The sequence below is a fragment of the Paroedura picta genome, chromosome 3, assembly GCF_049243985.1.
Source record: "Paroedura picta isolate Pp20150507F chromosome 3, Ppicta_v3.0, whole genome shotgun sequence".
Taxonomy (NCBI): Eukaryota; Metazoa; Chordata; class Lepidosauria; order Squamata; family Gekkonidae; genus Paroedura; species Paroedura picta.
This window is the reverse complement of record NC_135371.1, coordinates 8009587-8023920: the sequence shown is the minus strand read 5'-3', so window position 1 is coordinate 8023920 and position 14334 is coordinate 8009587. Positions and strand designations below refer to the sequence as shown.

The 14334-nt window shown below is 47.7% G+C and overlaps 1 protein-coding gene across 4 annotated transcripts; it reads right to left on the bottom strand.

Moving 5' to 3' along the window:
• Positions 1-311: 311 nt before the first annotated feature.
• On the bottom strand, positions 312-12515 carry LOC143834225 (uncharacterized). Of its 4 annotated transcripts, none has more exons than XM_077330867.1 (8): positions 12234-12515; positions 9540-9670; positions 8153-8279; positions 5827-5940; positions 5368-5469; positions 4109-4192; positions 3845-3946; positions 312-2990 (listed from the first exon to the last, which is right to left on the bottom strand). In XM_077330867.1, the coding sequence occupies exons 2-8, from the start codon at positions 9567-9569 to the stop codon at positions 1054-1056; spliced, it is 2496 nt and encodes an 831-aa protein (XP_077186982.1). In that variant the 5' UTR covers positions 9570-9670; positions 12234-12515; the 3' UTR covers positions 312-1053. The 4 variants fall into 4 exon arrangements, with proteins under 4 accessions (XP_077186982.1, XP_077186978.1, XP_077186979.1 ...); XM_077330863.1 differs by having other exon boundaries at positions 9540-9691; positions 12289-12515; XM_077330864.1 differs by having other exon boundaries at positions 12289-12515.
• Positions 12516-14334: the final 1819 nt, after the last annotated feature.

The following is a 14334-nucleotide window of genomic DNA, read 5'->3' as shown; positions in this document are numbered from 1 at the left end:
AGTTACACACAAAGTCAGCTTTAAAATGGGGATTAAGAAGATGCATGGAAGACAGGTCTATCAGTAGCTAAGGGCCATGGCGATCAAATGGAACCTCCACACTCAAAGGCACTATATCACCGAATCCCAGAGCCAAGAGGCAACATTGGGGGAAGACCACAAACTCCATGACCCATTGTTGGACCTCCAGAGTAACTGGTTGGCCACTGGATGAGAGACACGGTGCTGGATTAGAAGGACCCGGGGTCTGATCCCAAAGAGCTCTTCTTCGTTTCTTAACAAAGATCCAGAAATAATCACACCACATTGGCTAGAATGTCACACACTTTAATAAGTTGCATAAGGCATCTGCGGCCAAAGGAATCCAAAGAAGTATTCTTACATTTCTGGACATTCTGACACCTCTGACATTTAAGTGCCATAGGATTGTTTTAAAAAGGGCAACGGCAGACGACTCTCTGGAATTCCGTACTAATAAAAAATAGAAATAGTATTTGAAACTGTGAAGGAAAACCGCCCATTAGAAACTGGGGTGTACATACGATGGGCCCACAGATACAGGCAATGCTGGAATTATCTATTTGCAAATTGCATTGGAGATATGCTACACAGACCACTGGGAACGGCACGAACCGTTAGAAGACAGTGTGTTTCCTTTGTTCTCTCGTGAGGATCTATGTGCCCCTGAAAACTTCCCGCTTTGTGTCTTTCTTATCCAGTCATTTTGTTGTTTCAGGAGAGTTAAACCTGTAAAAAACACTTTGTCACAACAGACATAGTGTTTTATATCTGGAATATAAATGAGGTAATATGAACTTTGACTGAAAACATACGTTCTTTTTCTCCACTCACAACAGAGGGTTGCCAACGTTGCCAAAATCAGTCTAAAATAGATTTATTCAAGCTTCTCTTAATATTCCATGAGGTTTTATGCCCCCATTGTGTATGATTGTACCATCTCTCCTCAATGGTACAATCAGCTTTATTTGTTTTTTACCCACTGAATTTTTTATCATGGGCAAAGATTTTGAGTGGCCTTTCTCAAACACGGATCTATCTAGCGTGGATTTTTTCATGTCTCTTCAGGTAGGCTTTACTCCTGAAACTTTTACCACAGACGGAGCACGCATGTGGTTTCTCTCCAGTATGGATCCTCTCGTGGTGGATGAGGTTTGACTTCCGATTGAAACTTTTCCCACAGGCTGAGCAAGCGTGTGGCTTCTCTCCCGTGTGGCTCCTCTTGTGGGACGTCAGGCTGGATTTCTGCTTGAAGCTTTTCTCACAGATGGTGCACGAATATGGCTTCTCCCCCGTGTGAATTCTCCCGTGGATGACCAGGTGCTCCTTGCGACTGAAATTTCTACCGCAGACCGAGCAGGTATATGGTTTTTCCTGCGTGTGGATTTTCTGGTGTTCAATATAGCTCGTTCTGTGTTTGAATCGTTTCCCGCAAGCCGAACAGGTATATGGTTTCTCGCCGGTGTGGATTCTCTCGTGGATAACCACCTGCGATTTATTGCTGAACCTTTTCCCACAAACGGAGCAGGGATATGGTTTCTCTCCGGTGTGAGTTCTCATGTGCCCGAGGAGGTTTGCTTTGCAGCTGAAGCTTTTACCACAGACCGAGCACGTGAAGGGCGTCTCTCCCGTATGTATTCTTTCGTGACTGGTGAGATTTGATCTTTGTTTGAAGCTTTTGCCACAAAATGAGCATGCATAAGGTCTTTCTTCTGTGTGAGTTCTTTCATGCGAAATGAGGTTTGTTCTCCCGCTGCACCCTTTCCCACAGACGGAGCATTTGTATGGGGTCTCCCCTGTATGGACACGCTCGTGTCTAATAAGGCTCACTTTGTGAATGAAGTTTTTCCCACAGATGGAGCATGTGTAGGTTTTTTCTTGCGTATGGGTTTTTTCGTGGCTAATAAGATTTGATCTTTGGCTGAAACTCTTCCCACAGACCGAGCAGATGTATGATTTCCCTTCGGTGTGGCTTCTCTCGTGGACTGTCAGGTAACTTTTCCAGTTGAAGCTTTTCCCGCAGACTGAGCATGCATATGGTTTCTCTCCTGTATGGATTCCCTCATGTCCCAGAAGGCAGTCCTTACGGCTGAAGCTTTTTCCACAGACGGAGCATTTATATGGGATCTCTCCCGTGTGGATTCTTTCGTGCTGAAGGAGACCGGAACACTGGCTGAAGCTTTTGCCACACACGGGGCATATGTATGGTTTCTCTCCCATATGAATTCTCTCGTGTCTGATAAGGCTTGCCTTGCGGCTAAAACTTTTCTCACAGACTGAGCAAGCGTATGGTTTTTCTCCTGTGTGGGTGATCTTGTGGGCTATTAGGCCTGAGCTCTGACAGAAGCTTTTACCACACAGAGCGCATTGATATGGTTTCTCCCCTGTATGAATTCGCTCGTGTCTGATAAGGAGTGCTTTTCGACTCAGGTGTTTACCACAGACAGAACATGGGTATGGTTTTTCTCCTGTATGGGTCCTTTCATGACTAATGAGATGTGATCTCTGATTGAAGCTTTTCCCACAGACTGAGCATATATATGGTTTCTCTCCTGTATGGTTTATTTTGTGTCTAATAAGATGTGACCTCCGAAGGAATTTTTTCCCACAGACGGAGCAGGTGTACAGTTTCTCTCCTGTGTGGCTCCTCCCATGGGAGAACAGGTAATATCTCCAGCTGGCTTTCCTCTCACCGTCCAAGTATTTACAAGATTCCTCTTCTTTCAGAAGCATTCTGCCAGGTTTACGGATATCCTTTTGAGCCTTGTTTTCCCTGAAGTCACCTCCTGCACAAAATAAAACTTTTCCCTCTCTCTTTCCTGACATGTTCCCTTGGAGACGACCCATTTGGCCTTCAGTTCCAGAGATCTCCTTTGCACACTGGGAAGCAGTTCCCACCAGCGTCTCATTTGCTGTCACTTGATTTGTGTTTTCTGACTGGAGTTCCTCTTCCTCTTTTATGTACCCATTCCCTGTTCGAATAGAGAAAATCATGATAAATCACATATTCAGACCAAAAAATTAATATGGGGGGGGGGGGTTATGTTCATCAAATGTACTCTGTTCTGGTTAGGCCTCACTTGGAGTCCTGTGTTCAGTTTTTGGCACCCCAGTTGAAGAGGGATGTAGACAAACTGGAGCGTGTCTAGAGGAGGACAACAAAGATGGTGAGGGGTTTGGAGACCAAGACATACGAAGAAAGGCTGGGGGAGCTTGGTCTGTTTAGCCTGGAGAGGAGACGAATGAGAGGGGATCTGATATACATCTTCAAGTATTTAAAAGGCTGCCATATGGAGGATGGAGCAGAGTTGTTCTCTCTTGCCCCAGAGGGACGGACCAGAACCAATGGGATGAAATTAATTCAAAAGAAATTCCGTCTAAACATCCGGAAGAAGTTCCTGACAGTCAAAGCGGTTTCTCAGTGGAACAGGCTTCCTTGGAAGGTGGTGGGTTCTCCATCTTTTGAGATTTTTAAACAGAGGCTGGATAGCCATCTGACGGAGAGGATGATTCTGTGAAGGTTCAAGGGGGTGACAGTGGATGAGTGATAGGGATGTGAGTGTCCCGCATAGTGCAGGGGGTTTGACTAGATGACCCAGGAGGTCCCTTCCAACTCTATGATTCTATGAAATGTACATTCCCAGCATGCATTCACACACACACAAGAAAGATATCATACGAAGTCAAACCATTGTCAACTAGGGTCAGTGTCCTCTGACTGGCAGCTGCTCTTCAAATTCTCTGTGGTGATTGCTATGCAAATACATTGCATGTGTTTTATTTCTGGGCTTCAGTTTCAATGGTTGTGGCTCGTGATTCCACTCACCCAAAGGGACGCTTGAGACGGTCATGTTTTCCACAGGTACCTGGAGATCAGAAAGCCATGGCTCTTCTTTCGGTTCCATTTTTATTATCACAGCAGGGAACCCTGTTTCAGGGGACAGAGATGTACGGTCAGCTCCATGTTGTCCCCGGCACCCGGTACAAAAGGAGAGCACAAAGTTCGCCAAGGGGATGAGAGATAAACCTTTCATACCCTGAACCGAGACCCAGCTGTGAAGCCCAAATGAAATGAACTCCCCAGCCTCACCTGATCGGTCACCATCAAAGTTTGCATTTTCTTCGGGTCCCTGGATCCAGGGCTCCTCTTCCTTTATGATAACATCAGGCAATCCTGAATTGAGAGACAATGCGGTCAGATGGGGTCAGGAGCGGTTTAAGGATTCGCAAGGCCCGTAGCACCAGAGCCAAGTTAAGGATCTGTGAGGCCCCAGGTGTCATTCCAAGTCTCCTTGCACAGAGACAAGGGGGAGGAGAGCGGCTATGGCCCTGATTCTTGGGGGGAAGGCACTGTGCAGGGCATATACACTTCTTCAGATACATGAAACAAAATTAGTTACATTTTCATTGAACCAAGCTCTACTACGACCATGAGCTGTGATGCTCATTGTGAAACAGAGCCATGGGCAGGAGCTGATAGGATCCGTGATGCCTATCAAGTTCTGACCGAGCAGGGATATCAGGGCTCTCTCAGCCTCACCCACCTCACAGGGTGTCTGTTGTGGGGAGAGGAAAGGGAAGGCGACTGTAAGCTGCTTTGGGACTCCTTCTGGTGGAGAAAAGCGGCATATAAGAACCAACTCTTCTTCTTCAGTAATCTCAGGGCTCTCTCAGCCTCACCTACCCCACAGTGGGTCTGTTGTGGGGAGAGGAAAGGGAAGGCAATTGTAAGCTGCTTTGAGACTCTTTTGGGTAGAGAAAAAGGGCATATAAAAACCAACTCCTTCTTCTCAAATCACTGAACTCTGCAGTGTTGAGCCAGCATGGTGTGGACCTGGGAGCTTCAAATCCTCTCTCTTCCATTGCCAGTTATGCCGTCTTTCAACCTAACTTACTTCACACCATTACTGTGCAGTAGTGCACAGAAGGATATATACCACTCTGCACTCCCTCCAAGGAAGATGAAATAAAGTGGTACAAAACACACCAACTCTCCCTAGCAGCTGAGGAACAACCTGCATGAAGAACTGCAGCTTCAGCAACACAAGGACACAATGTGATCCTTGGAAGATGCTGTATCCTCCACTTTCTTTGGACAAAACATCTGGATGTCACCCCACACAGGAGTAAATGTGTACAGATGGGGGGGAGAGGGAATAATGCAAAAAGCTCTTCACTTTTTACCTATTACATTTTAACCCTGCCTGCCTGCCTTCCAGATCAGCACAAATAAGGTCTTTGAGCTGAGTCCCATCTAGCCAGCTCCCAGGGACAGCCCTCACCCCCTGCCTTCTCAGCATCAACCGTGCATCACCCAACCACCTTCTGTTCTCTGACAGCATCCCTCACCTGAACTGCATTCTGGGAAGATATCGCTGCTCTCAAATTCACGGTGATGCAGGGCCCATGGTTCCTCTTCCATTTCCTGTTTTATCACCGCATGGGGAAACTCTGTTCATGAGAAAAAGGTCAGAGGAAAGGGTTCAGTGGCAGATCTGGACCATTCCAAGAAGAGAACGTGTCAAAGCAGGGTAGGGATGCCAGATCTGGGTTGGGAAATACCTGGGGACTTTGGGGGTGGAGCCAGGAGTGGGCAGGATTTGGAGCAGGGAGGGACCTCAGTGGAGCATAATGCTATGGAGTCCACCCTCCAGATGAACTGATCTCTTTAGTCTGGAGATGAGCTGTAATTCCAAGGGATCCCCCCCTGGAGACTCAGATCCCTAACGTAGGGCTTTGCACACAATCGCACAAGTTCAGCACAATCTGAAGTCTCCCAAGGGAGTTAGCTTCCTGTCACCTCCTCACCTGTGCTGAACTCCAGGACAACTTCCCCTCGCTCCAAAGCTGGCTGATCTGGAATCCAGGGGTCTTCCTCTTGTTCCAGCTGGGAGATTATATCTGGCTTGCCTGACAGAAATCCTGCTCAAGAATCAAGGAACAACCTTCACTAGGGTTGAATTATGCTCTACATAAAGTAGGATCACTCAGTATGGCCAGGTGGTATCTACAGGGGAGGGGGGAGGTCTAGCTTCTGTTTGAGAATTATTCTGAACTGAAGTCAGCAGTTCTCTCCTGCTTCCTAATTACCAATAATCTTTTCCTTGTTTTTTTTTCTGCAGAGAAGCTATTGTGTGTAGCCTCTGCACGCAGCAAAGTATTCTGGGACAGAGAAACCTTTTATTTATTTAAAACATTTCTATTATGCCCTCTCAGCCAAACTGACTTTCAAGAGGACTCCTCAGAGACTATGAAAACAGAAAGACATGTACAAATCAATAACTATATATATTTTTTAAAAAGCGGAAAATGAAACCAGAATAAAAGCCAGACAACCAAATAACTGTCATATTCTCACTCGCCCAGGAATAAAACAGAAATAAAAGCAGTCAGCATTAAAAATATATATATATTTAAAAGATTATAAGCATGACGGAATATTAAAAGCCAATCCATGGAGCAGTCAACTTGAGCTGAGTACATTTTCGCCCCAGTTTTCCTCATAGGAGAGGGCACAGTTTTCCCTTCCGCATTTTGTCCTCAGAACAACCCCGTGAGGTAAACTTGGTTTACCTGTCAGAGGGTCCTTTTGTTGGTCAAAGGACAGCTAAATTTGAGTCTAGTTGCACCTCAGAGACCAACAAGATTTTTCAGGTGTCAGCTTTGGAGAGTCAAAGCTCCCTTTGTCAGCTGTAAGACAAACACCACTTGAGTTTTGACTCTCAGAAGCTGATAACCTGAAAATCGTGTTGGTCTCTATGACGCCATGGCCTTGACTCTAGGCTAAGTGTATGTGAGCAGCCTAAGGTAACCCAGAGGTGAAACTTGAACCTGTGCCTCTCAGATCCTCGTCCATCACTAATCCCTACAGGACATTGGTTCACTAATCAAGACGGAAAGGAAACAGAAAAAAAAAATCTCAGTTCACCTGGAATATGAGCTAGGCCTGTGGGACCCATCATCGCCTTGAGAGTTTTTTTATTTACTGACTGTACTGATCTGTCACAGCAGCATCACATAAATAAAAAAGATCCCAAACTAGGTTATGAAATCTTTACACTGCCAAAGAGCACGAACGAAGAGAACTCTCTAAAATATAGAGAGCTTTTCAGGACATAAGAACAGAAGAGCTCTGCTGGGTCAGACCAACAGTCCATCTCAGACAGTGGCCAACCGGTTTCTCTGGATGGACAACGACAGGGCATAAAAGCCGAGGCCTTCCCCTGATGTGGCCTTCTGGTTCTAGAATAGAGTCTGACTGCCCCTGACAATGGAGGTTCCCCTTGGTCACAGTATCTAGTAGCTACTGATAGACTTTTCCTCGATGAATCTAGCCTAATCCTCTTTTAAAGCTGTTTATTCCTGCGGCCATCCCTATATCCTCTGGTGGCGAATTCCACATTTGAATCACTATCTGTTTAAAGTAGTATTTCCTCTTAGAAGGTCTGTAGCACGGAGTAAGCAACTTGTAATGTGGGCCAAACCTGCTTAGCTTCCAAGTTACCAGTTATGGCCCGTATCAAGTTCAAGGTTCTGTTTTTGACTTTTAAGGCCTATCTGAGGGACTGCTTGTTTGCTTATGCCCCCTGCAGGGCTTTTCACTCTGAGGGCACTAATCCCTGGCCCCAAAGAGATACGCCTGGCCTCGACATGGGCCAGGGCCTTTTCAGTCCTGGCCTTGATCTGGTGGAATGACCTGAGAGCCCTGATGGAACTGTCTGCAGGGCCTGTAAAACCGAGCTCTTCTGCCAGATCTTTGGGCGAAGCTGGGTTTCTTAAAACCAACCGACCCCCCTCAGGCTACACAGTACTACCAGATGGACCCTTGCTTAATGACTGTGGTAGGAGGGTCCTTTTTAGCCATCTTGAGGTTTCTGGGTTTAAGATGACTGGGGTTTTTATGGGATTGTATTATGTAACCTGCCTTGAGTCCCCGGAGGAAGGTGGACTATTATTATTGTTAACAATAATTAAAATTAAAAAAATAATTTTATTTAAAAAACATTAAAAGATGGGGCTATTCCAGTCAGGGCATTTACCTGTCTAAAGGCAACTGAATTCCTCTCAAGAAATCTGAGGGGTTTCCCAAGAGGTTAGTCGGCTCAAAACATTAAGGAAGAAAAAGAGGTCCTACCCAAAGAGGCCACATCTTTAAATTTTTCCTGCATGATGCCCTGGTAAAAGCCCTTTTCCTGAGGATCCAACAGAGTCCACCGGCTCTCCGTGAAAATCACAGCTACATCTTCAAAAGACACATGACCCTGAAGGAGAGGGTAAAAAGAAAAGCACTGTATATGTAGTGAGATTTACGTACTTCCAAGTTTAAAGTAGACACATTGGGGAAACCATACCTATCCCATTCACATGTTGAGCAGGGGCCTGTTTTTACACAAGAAACTGTGAGGAGGCTCCCATTTTGCTCTGCTCATTATAACTTTGCCAGCTCCGGGTTGGGGGGCACCTACACATTTGGGGAGCTGAGGAAGGTGGGGTTGGGGAAGGGACTTCAATGGGACATGATGCCACAGATCATATACAACCATTACAATAAAATACAACCATTTCCTCCAGTGAACTGTGTTGCCTGAAGATTACTTGCAATCCCAGGAGATCTCCAGACACCACTGGAGGTTGGCAACCTAGCTCTGTGTAGCCAATTACCAGAGAAATGTATTTCAAACAATGAAGTGCTCTGAGAGCTGGGAACAGGGTAGAGAGGTTTTAGCTCTCCTCACCCATAGATTTCTTCTTTCGGAATAAAAGACAAATTCCCCTTACAAACGCCATGTGGGAATGGGGCTGACATGGAAAGACATATATGATTAAGCCCATCACATCTATCTATTTTGGCCCCCAGTAATTCTTACGAAAACAAATTTCCTGTATGGTAGGCCTGTGGTAGGGATGCCAACCTCCAGGTGATGCTACAGCTCATGTCCAGATGACAGAGATGATGAGGTACCATGGAGAAAATTACGGCATTGTATTCCACTGAAGTCCCTCTGTCCCCCCCCCCCACCCACAAATTTCCAGGAGATTCCCAACGTGGATCTGGCCACCCTACCCACCAACCCCTACCAGTGGCCAGGGAGGACCTGGTACCCCTAGCTGATGGTCCTTTCTCAAAATGCTTTCCCTACGGCTACCAAATGAGCTGAGCGGAGAATCCCAGGCTCAGAGCTTATGCTCTTAATGCACACATGAACATCAGTCCCCAAAAAGGAGGAGTCCCCAAAAAGCCTGGAGGAGCCTGGGAATAAGCTCAGGTTTCCACTTAGAAACTTGCGACCTTTCCATCCCTGCATCTTTTCAAGGTGCTTTGAGATTTTCACTTCAATATCCAGCCCTGTGTCACCAAGTGCCGTGCCTTTGAGCTTGTGCACATGACAGGCATCTGCGCCCTCGCTCCGTTTTGGAAATGAAAGGAAGCTTCACACCCCACACCTGAGGAAGATCAGCAGCAACTTTTCCCACTGTCTAAAGTGATGGAGTCAATCACCTCCAAGTTCTAGACTCCATACCTGAAGAAACCCAGCTGTGGCCTGTTCCATTTGTGGGGAGAAGGAAGAAGGCTCTGGCAATGAAAGGGGATGTCAATTTGCAGCCTGCAAGGCCAAGAGCAGGGGCTTTGATCAGTCCCATCACAGGATACCTGTATAGAAGAGACCATGATCTGAAACAGAGGAAGGCAAAGCATGGTTGCGACAGAAAAGCTTTACACAAGACTAGAGGATTCAGGAATACAACGGTTGCTAGATTAGGGAGGGTGGAATGGAAGAGCTCTGCAGACGGCCTCCCCCTCCTCCCAGGACCTGGAAAAGCTGTTGGGGAACTCACCAGCAGGAGCAGCTCTCATGCGGCAGGGATCTGCAGCCGCCGAGCCTCGGAGGGAAGTGGAAGGAGGAGGGGGTGGTCAGGGGCGGGGGCGGAAGGCGATTGGCTGGCTGCTGGACAGACAGGCATCCCAGTTGGAGGAGGAGGCACTCAGGGGCAGGACAGCCACCCTGAGTGGGTGTAAAGCGCTGAGTGGCATTTAAGCCATGAGACACGCTCGTCCTCCAAGGTATTACCAGAAATATCATGGCACAAACTAGAGTTCATCTGTGGATGAGAAGAAACCCTGGAGGACCAAGAGCAACCCGAAAGATTCAAGCAGACAGCCATGTTGGTTTGAAACAGCAGAACGACATTTGAGTCCGGTAGCACCTTTAAGACCAACCAAGTTTTAGTCAAGATATATGCTTTCCTGTGCACACCCCCTTTCCATGACATTGTGCCTGAGGAAGTCTGTGTGTTCACATGAAAGCTCAAACCTTGAACAAAACTTGGTTGGTCTGAACGGTGCCGCTGGACCCAAACTTCGTTCCCGTCCTCGATAATATTTTTTTTCTTTTTTTTTTCTGCTTAACATTTTTATTGAAACTTTTACACAACCACACGAAAGACACAAAATCTATAAAACATTACTACCTACACCACTTAACCCCCAATAACAACTAATAATAAAGACACCTCCCCCCCAAACCAAAAACATACAATAACAACAACAACAAAAAATTTTTTTAGAAAAGACCCCCGACCATCTACAAATCAGGTTCCTTAGTTTTCGAATACCACATGCACAAAAAAATATGATTGGAAATCCAAATTTCACAATTAAATCATTCATTAACCATTCATAATTATAATATATATCCTTAGTTAAAAATAATAATATGATGAAATACATATTTACAACTAATAACTAACTCGATAATATTGATGTAGATTCCACACCAAGAATAGGTGGATTTTTGCATTCTCTGGCAGTTGGGAGAAAAGGGTTAGCATAACTGCCTCATGAGCCGAGCTTTAGGCCTGGATTTGCCAGGACTTTAGGCCTGGATTTGCCAGGGCTTTAGGCCTGGATTTGCCAGGGCTTTAGGCCTGGATTTGCAAGGGCTTTAGGCCTGGATTTGCCAGGGCTTTAGGCCTGGATTTGCCAAGGCTTTAGGCCTGGATTTGCCAGGGCTTTAGGCCTGGATTTGCCAAGACTTTAGGCCTGGATTTGCCAAGACTTTAGGCCTGGATTTGCCAAGACTTTAGGCCTGGATTTGCCAGGGCTTCACCCCAGGACCCCTCCCAGTGAAGAGCTAAGACTCAGGGATACGTGAACCAATAACCATGACTGAACTCCAGGCATAAGCAGAGCATACCCCGTCTGGCCTCAGGAAACCAAACCCCGGTGCCAGAGGTCAATGGCCAAAGTTTGAATTTTAGTTTATGTGCCGCCAAAACCAGCACAACTGCCGGAGTAGCTTCCTCAGTAAGCAAGGAAATTATATTCTGGCTGACGCTGGAAAAGCCAAGGAGCGGGGTTACTCTTGGGTTTTCTTTTGGCCTATTCCTCCTACGCCCGCCCCCCTTTTGCCAAAAGGTTTATTTAACAACCTGATTTAACCAGACCCCAGAAAACACAATCCCCTCTTTCCCACCGCCTTCTGCTCCCAACAAGCATTGTCATGATGGGCCTCTAAAGAAAATAAATTGTCAGGGGAGCGCGGTGGGGGATACAAAATCGCAGAAAATAGGGTTGCCAGGTCCGAGCTTCGAAATACCTGGAGACTTTGGGGGGTGAAGCCGGGAGTGGGCAGGATTTGGGGCAGGGAGGGATGGGGTATAATCCTAGAAAATATAATCAATGGGGTATAATCCTAGAAAATCCACCTTCCAAAGCAGCCACTTCCTCCAAGGGCCTGATCTTTAGTCGGGAGATGAGCTAAAATCCCAGGGGATCCCCAGGTCCCACCTGGAGGTCAGCATGTTTGGTAGAAGATCAAACCCCTCTCTTCTCCCCCCCCCCCCCCGGGGTCAGATCTCAATGTTGTTGTTATGTGCGAAGTCGTGTCCGACCCATCGCGACCCCATGGACAATGATCCTCCAGGCCTTCCTGTCCTCTACCATTCCCCGGAGTCCATTTAAGTTAGCATCTCAATAGGACTCAGCATCTCAATAGGACTCAGCAAATCAGTGTGGGGACCTGCAGGGGTAGTCAAACTGCGGCCCTCCAGATGTCCATGGACTACAATTCCCATGAGCCCCTGGCAGGGGCTCATGGGAATTGTAGTCCATGGACATCTGGAGGGCCGCAGTTTGACTCTCCCTGGGGCAGGGAGGCCGTTCCTGGATAAGCAGCCCCTTCCTCCCCCCCATGCCACTGCCGCCCCTTCCTCACCAGCGCACCAGTCTGCTCGGCGGATCCCCTGCCCAGTCGATCCCGCTGCGCTTACCCAGCCTGCTGCTGGCAGATCTTTGCACCGCCTCTCTGTTGTCTTGTCTTGTCTCGCCCCGCCGGCGACACGCCGCCGCGCGGACGACTCCTAGCCGGGGATCCCGCTCCGTTTCTACTAAGGGACTCGGGCGAATGCGTTGGGAGCGCCCGTTTCAAGGTTGCACAGCTCGCCTCCGGCTTGCAGGCTGCACGGCCGGCCTTCCGCTTCCCATCATGTGACGGCGCCGGCCAGATCCCGGGCAGCTGGAGAGCATCGCGCAAGGAGGGGGGGATCCACTGGCGGGGCGGCCGAAAGACAGCCTCGGGAGCATTGAAGCGTGGCCTCTCCACCCCTTTCTCGGGTTGCTCCGGGATGGGGTATCTCATCTATCCATCCCCGCCCTAAAGAAGTCACCTCCTCCGTTAGCGTCACAACAACCCTGCGAGGGAGGTTAGGCGGAGAGTGTATGGGCGCCGGGTGATCCAGGGAGTTTCATGATGAAATGTATCTATTTATATATTTTGCCTTCCTAATGGGGACCAGAAGGGGCTCGCGTCCTACTCCGTTTTATCCTCACAACAACCCTGAGAGGTAGGCTAGGCTGAGCGGGTGCAACTGACCCAAAACCACCCAGCAAACTTCCAAGGCACCAGGAGGGATTTGGACCGGAGTTTTGGAGATCTGCCCGAAATTATGACGGCTGCACCATGCTGGCGCTCATACCGTTATCTCCATTTTTGAAAAGAGTTATTTCATTTGCGTGGGAGGTGGTGGTTTGAGAGCCTACAGAGGCAGGGATTGTCGCATGTGCATACAGATTGCACCCACATTTGAAACATGCCTCAGCTGACAGCAGCAGTGCCCTCAGTCCTGCTTAGGGTGCCAACCTCCAGGTTGTGGATGGAGATGTCCTGAGATTACAACCAGTCTGACAGAGATCAGTTTACCTGGAGGAAATAGCTCCTTGTGGTGGAATAATCTATGAAGCATATAACAAAGTCAACCAGGTGGCATATAAAACAGACTCCCTCTCATAAACCAGAAAACAAGAGTAGGGGGAGACAGACCACACCTCCTGGGCTCCCCCCCTCCAAGAACTAACTTCCAAATGCCACCTTTGTGAGTATCAAGAGAATTCCCTGTTTCCTTCTTATCACTTCTCTTATACTTTATCTTCTTAAATTCTCTGAAGAGTAAACAATCCCTTAATGAGATATTCTGCAATGTAAACAAAGTTTTAAACCCGCCCTGGGCCTTATGGAAAGAGTGGTATAAAAATCTTTAAAAAGTAAATAAAATGAATAAATAATAAAAAACATGAGTAGCGGTTTGTGTTGTTTTCCCTCTAACAAAAATTTTGGACCTGCAAAGCTGACCTGGCTGGAGGATGTGATGTTTGTCCAGGACGCCAAGGAAGTGAAGACCGATCAGGGATTCTGTTTTTTTAAAAAATGTTTTGGGGGGTGGAGCTAATCTGGGCATGGAATTGGGGTCACTGTGGGTGGGCAGGCAGCTGTGAATTCCCTGCATTCTGCAGGGAGGTGGACTAGATGACCCTGGGTCGATCCAACTCTATGGTTCTAAGACCTCCGAAGGTAGGTAGGACCTGCCTGGAGCAACTAATAGGCGGACAACACGTGTAGGCAATGCCAAAAACAAAATAAAAAAGTATTCAAGAAAGCGGGGCTCTTGAAAATTTTCTCCCCCCTAAAAAAAATTAAAATAAAAATCAGGAAGGCCATTAATTTTTTTTTAATTCACCAAAGGATTCATCAGCTGGACTTCCTTGCATTTGGGAAAGGGGGGAGGGGCGGTGGTGCGCGCGCTCTGGGCGGAGGGCAGACATTGGACGGCCCCTGCTCTGTGAGGGGGGCACAGGGAGAGGGAGGGAGAAAGAGAAAGCCGGGAGGCGGCACCAGCAGAGCCCGCGAGGAGAGCTTGGCGGGCAATTTCGCCATGGGAGTGAGCAGCGGGAAAAGACCCCCCCCCCCCAGGGCGTCGCCACCGCCTCCCTCAGCCGCAGTCGCTGCTTTTGTTTTGCTCGGCACAACCCTGGCTCCGACG

Excerpts from the sequence above, each read along its gene's own strand:
- LOC143834225 (XM_077330867.1), bottom strand. The coding sequence starts at position 9,569 with ATGGAACAGGCCACAGCTGGGTTTCTTCAG. Across the intron at positions 8,280-9,539 it reads CCACAGCTGGGTTTCTTCAG|GGTCATGTGTCTTTTGAAGA; the intron begins GTATGGAGTCTA and ends CCTCTCCTTCAG. Across the intron at positions 3,947-4,108 it reads CTTTGATGGTGACCGATCAG|GGTTCCCTGCTGTGATAATA; the intron begins GTGAGGCTGGGG and ends CCCCTGAAACAG.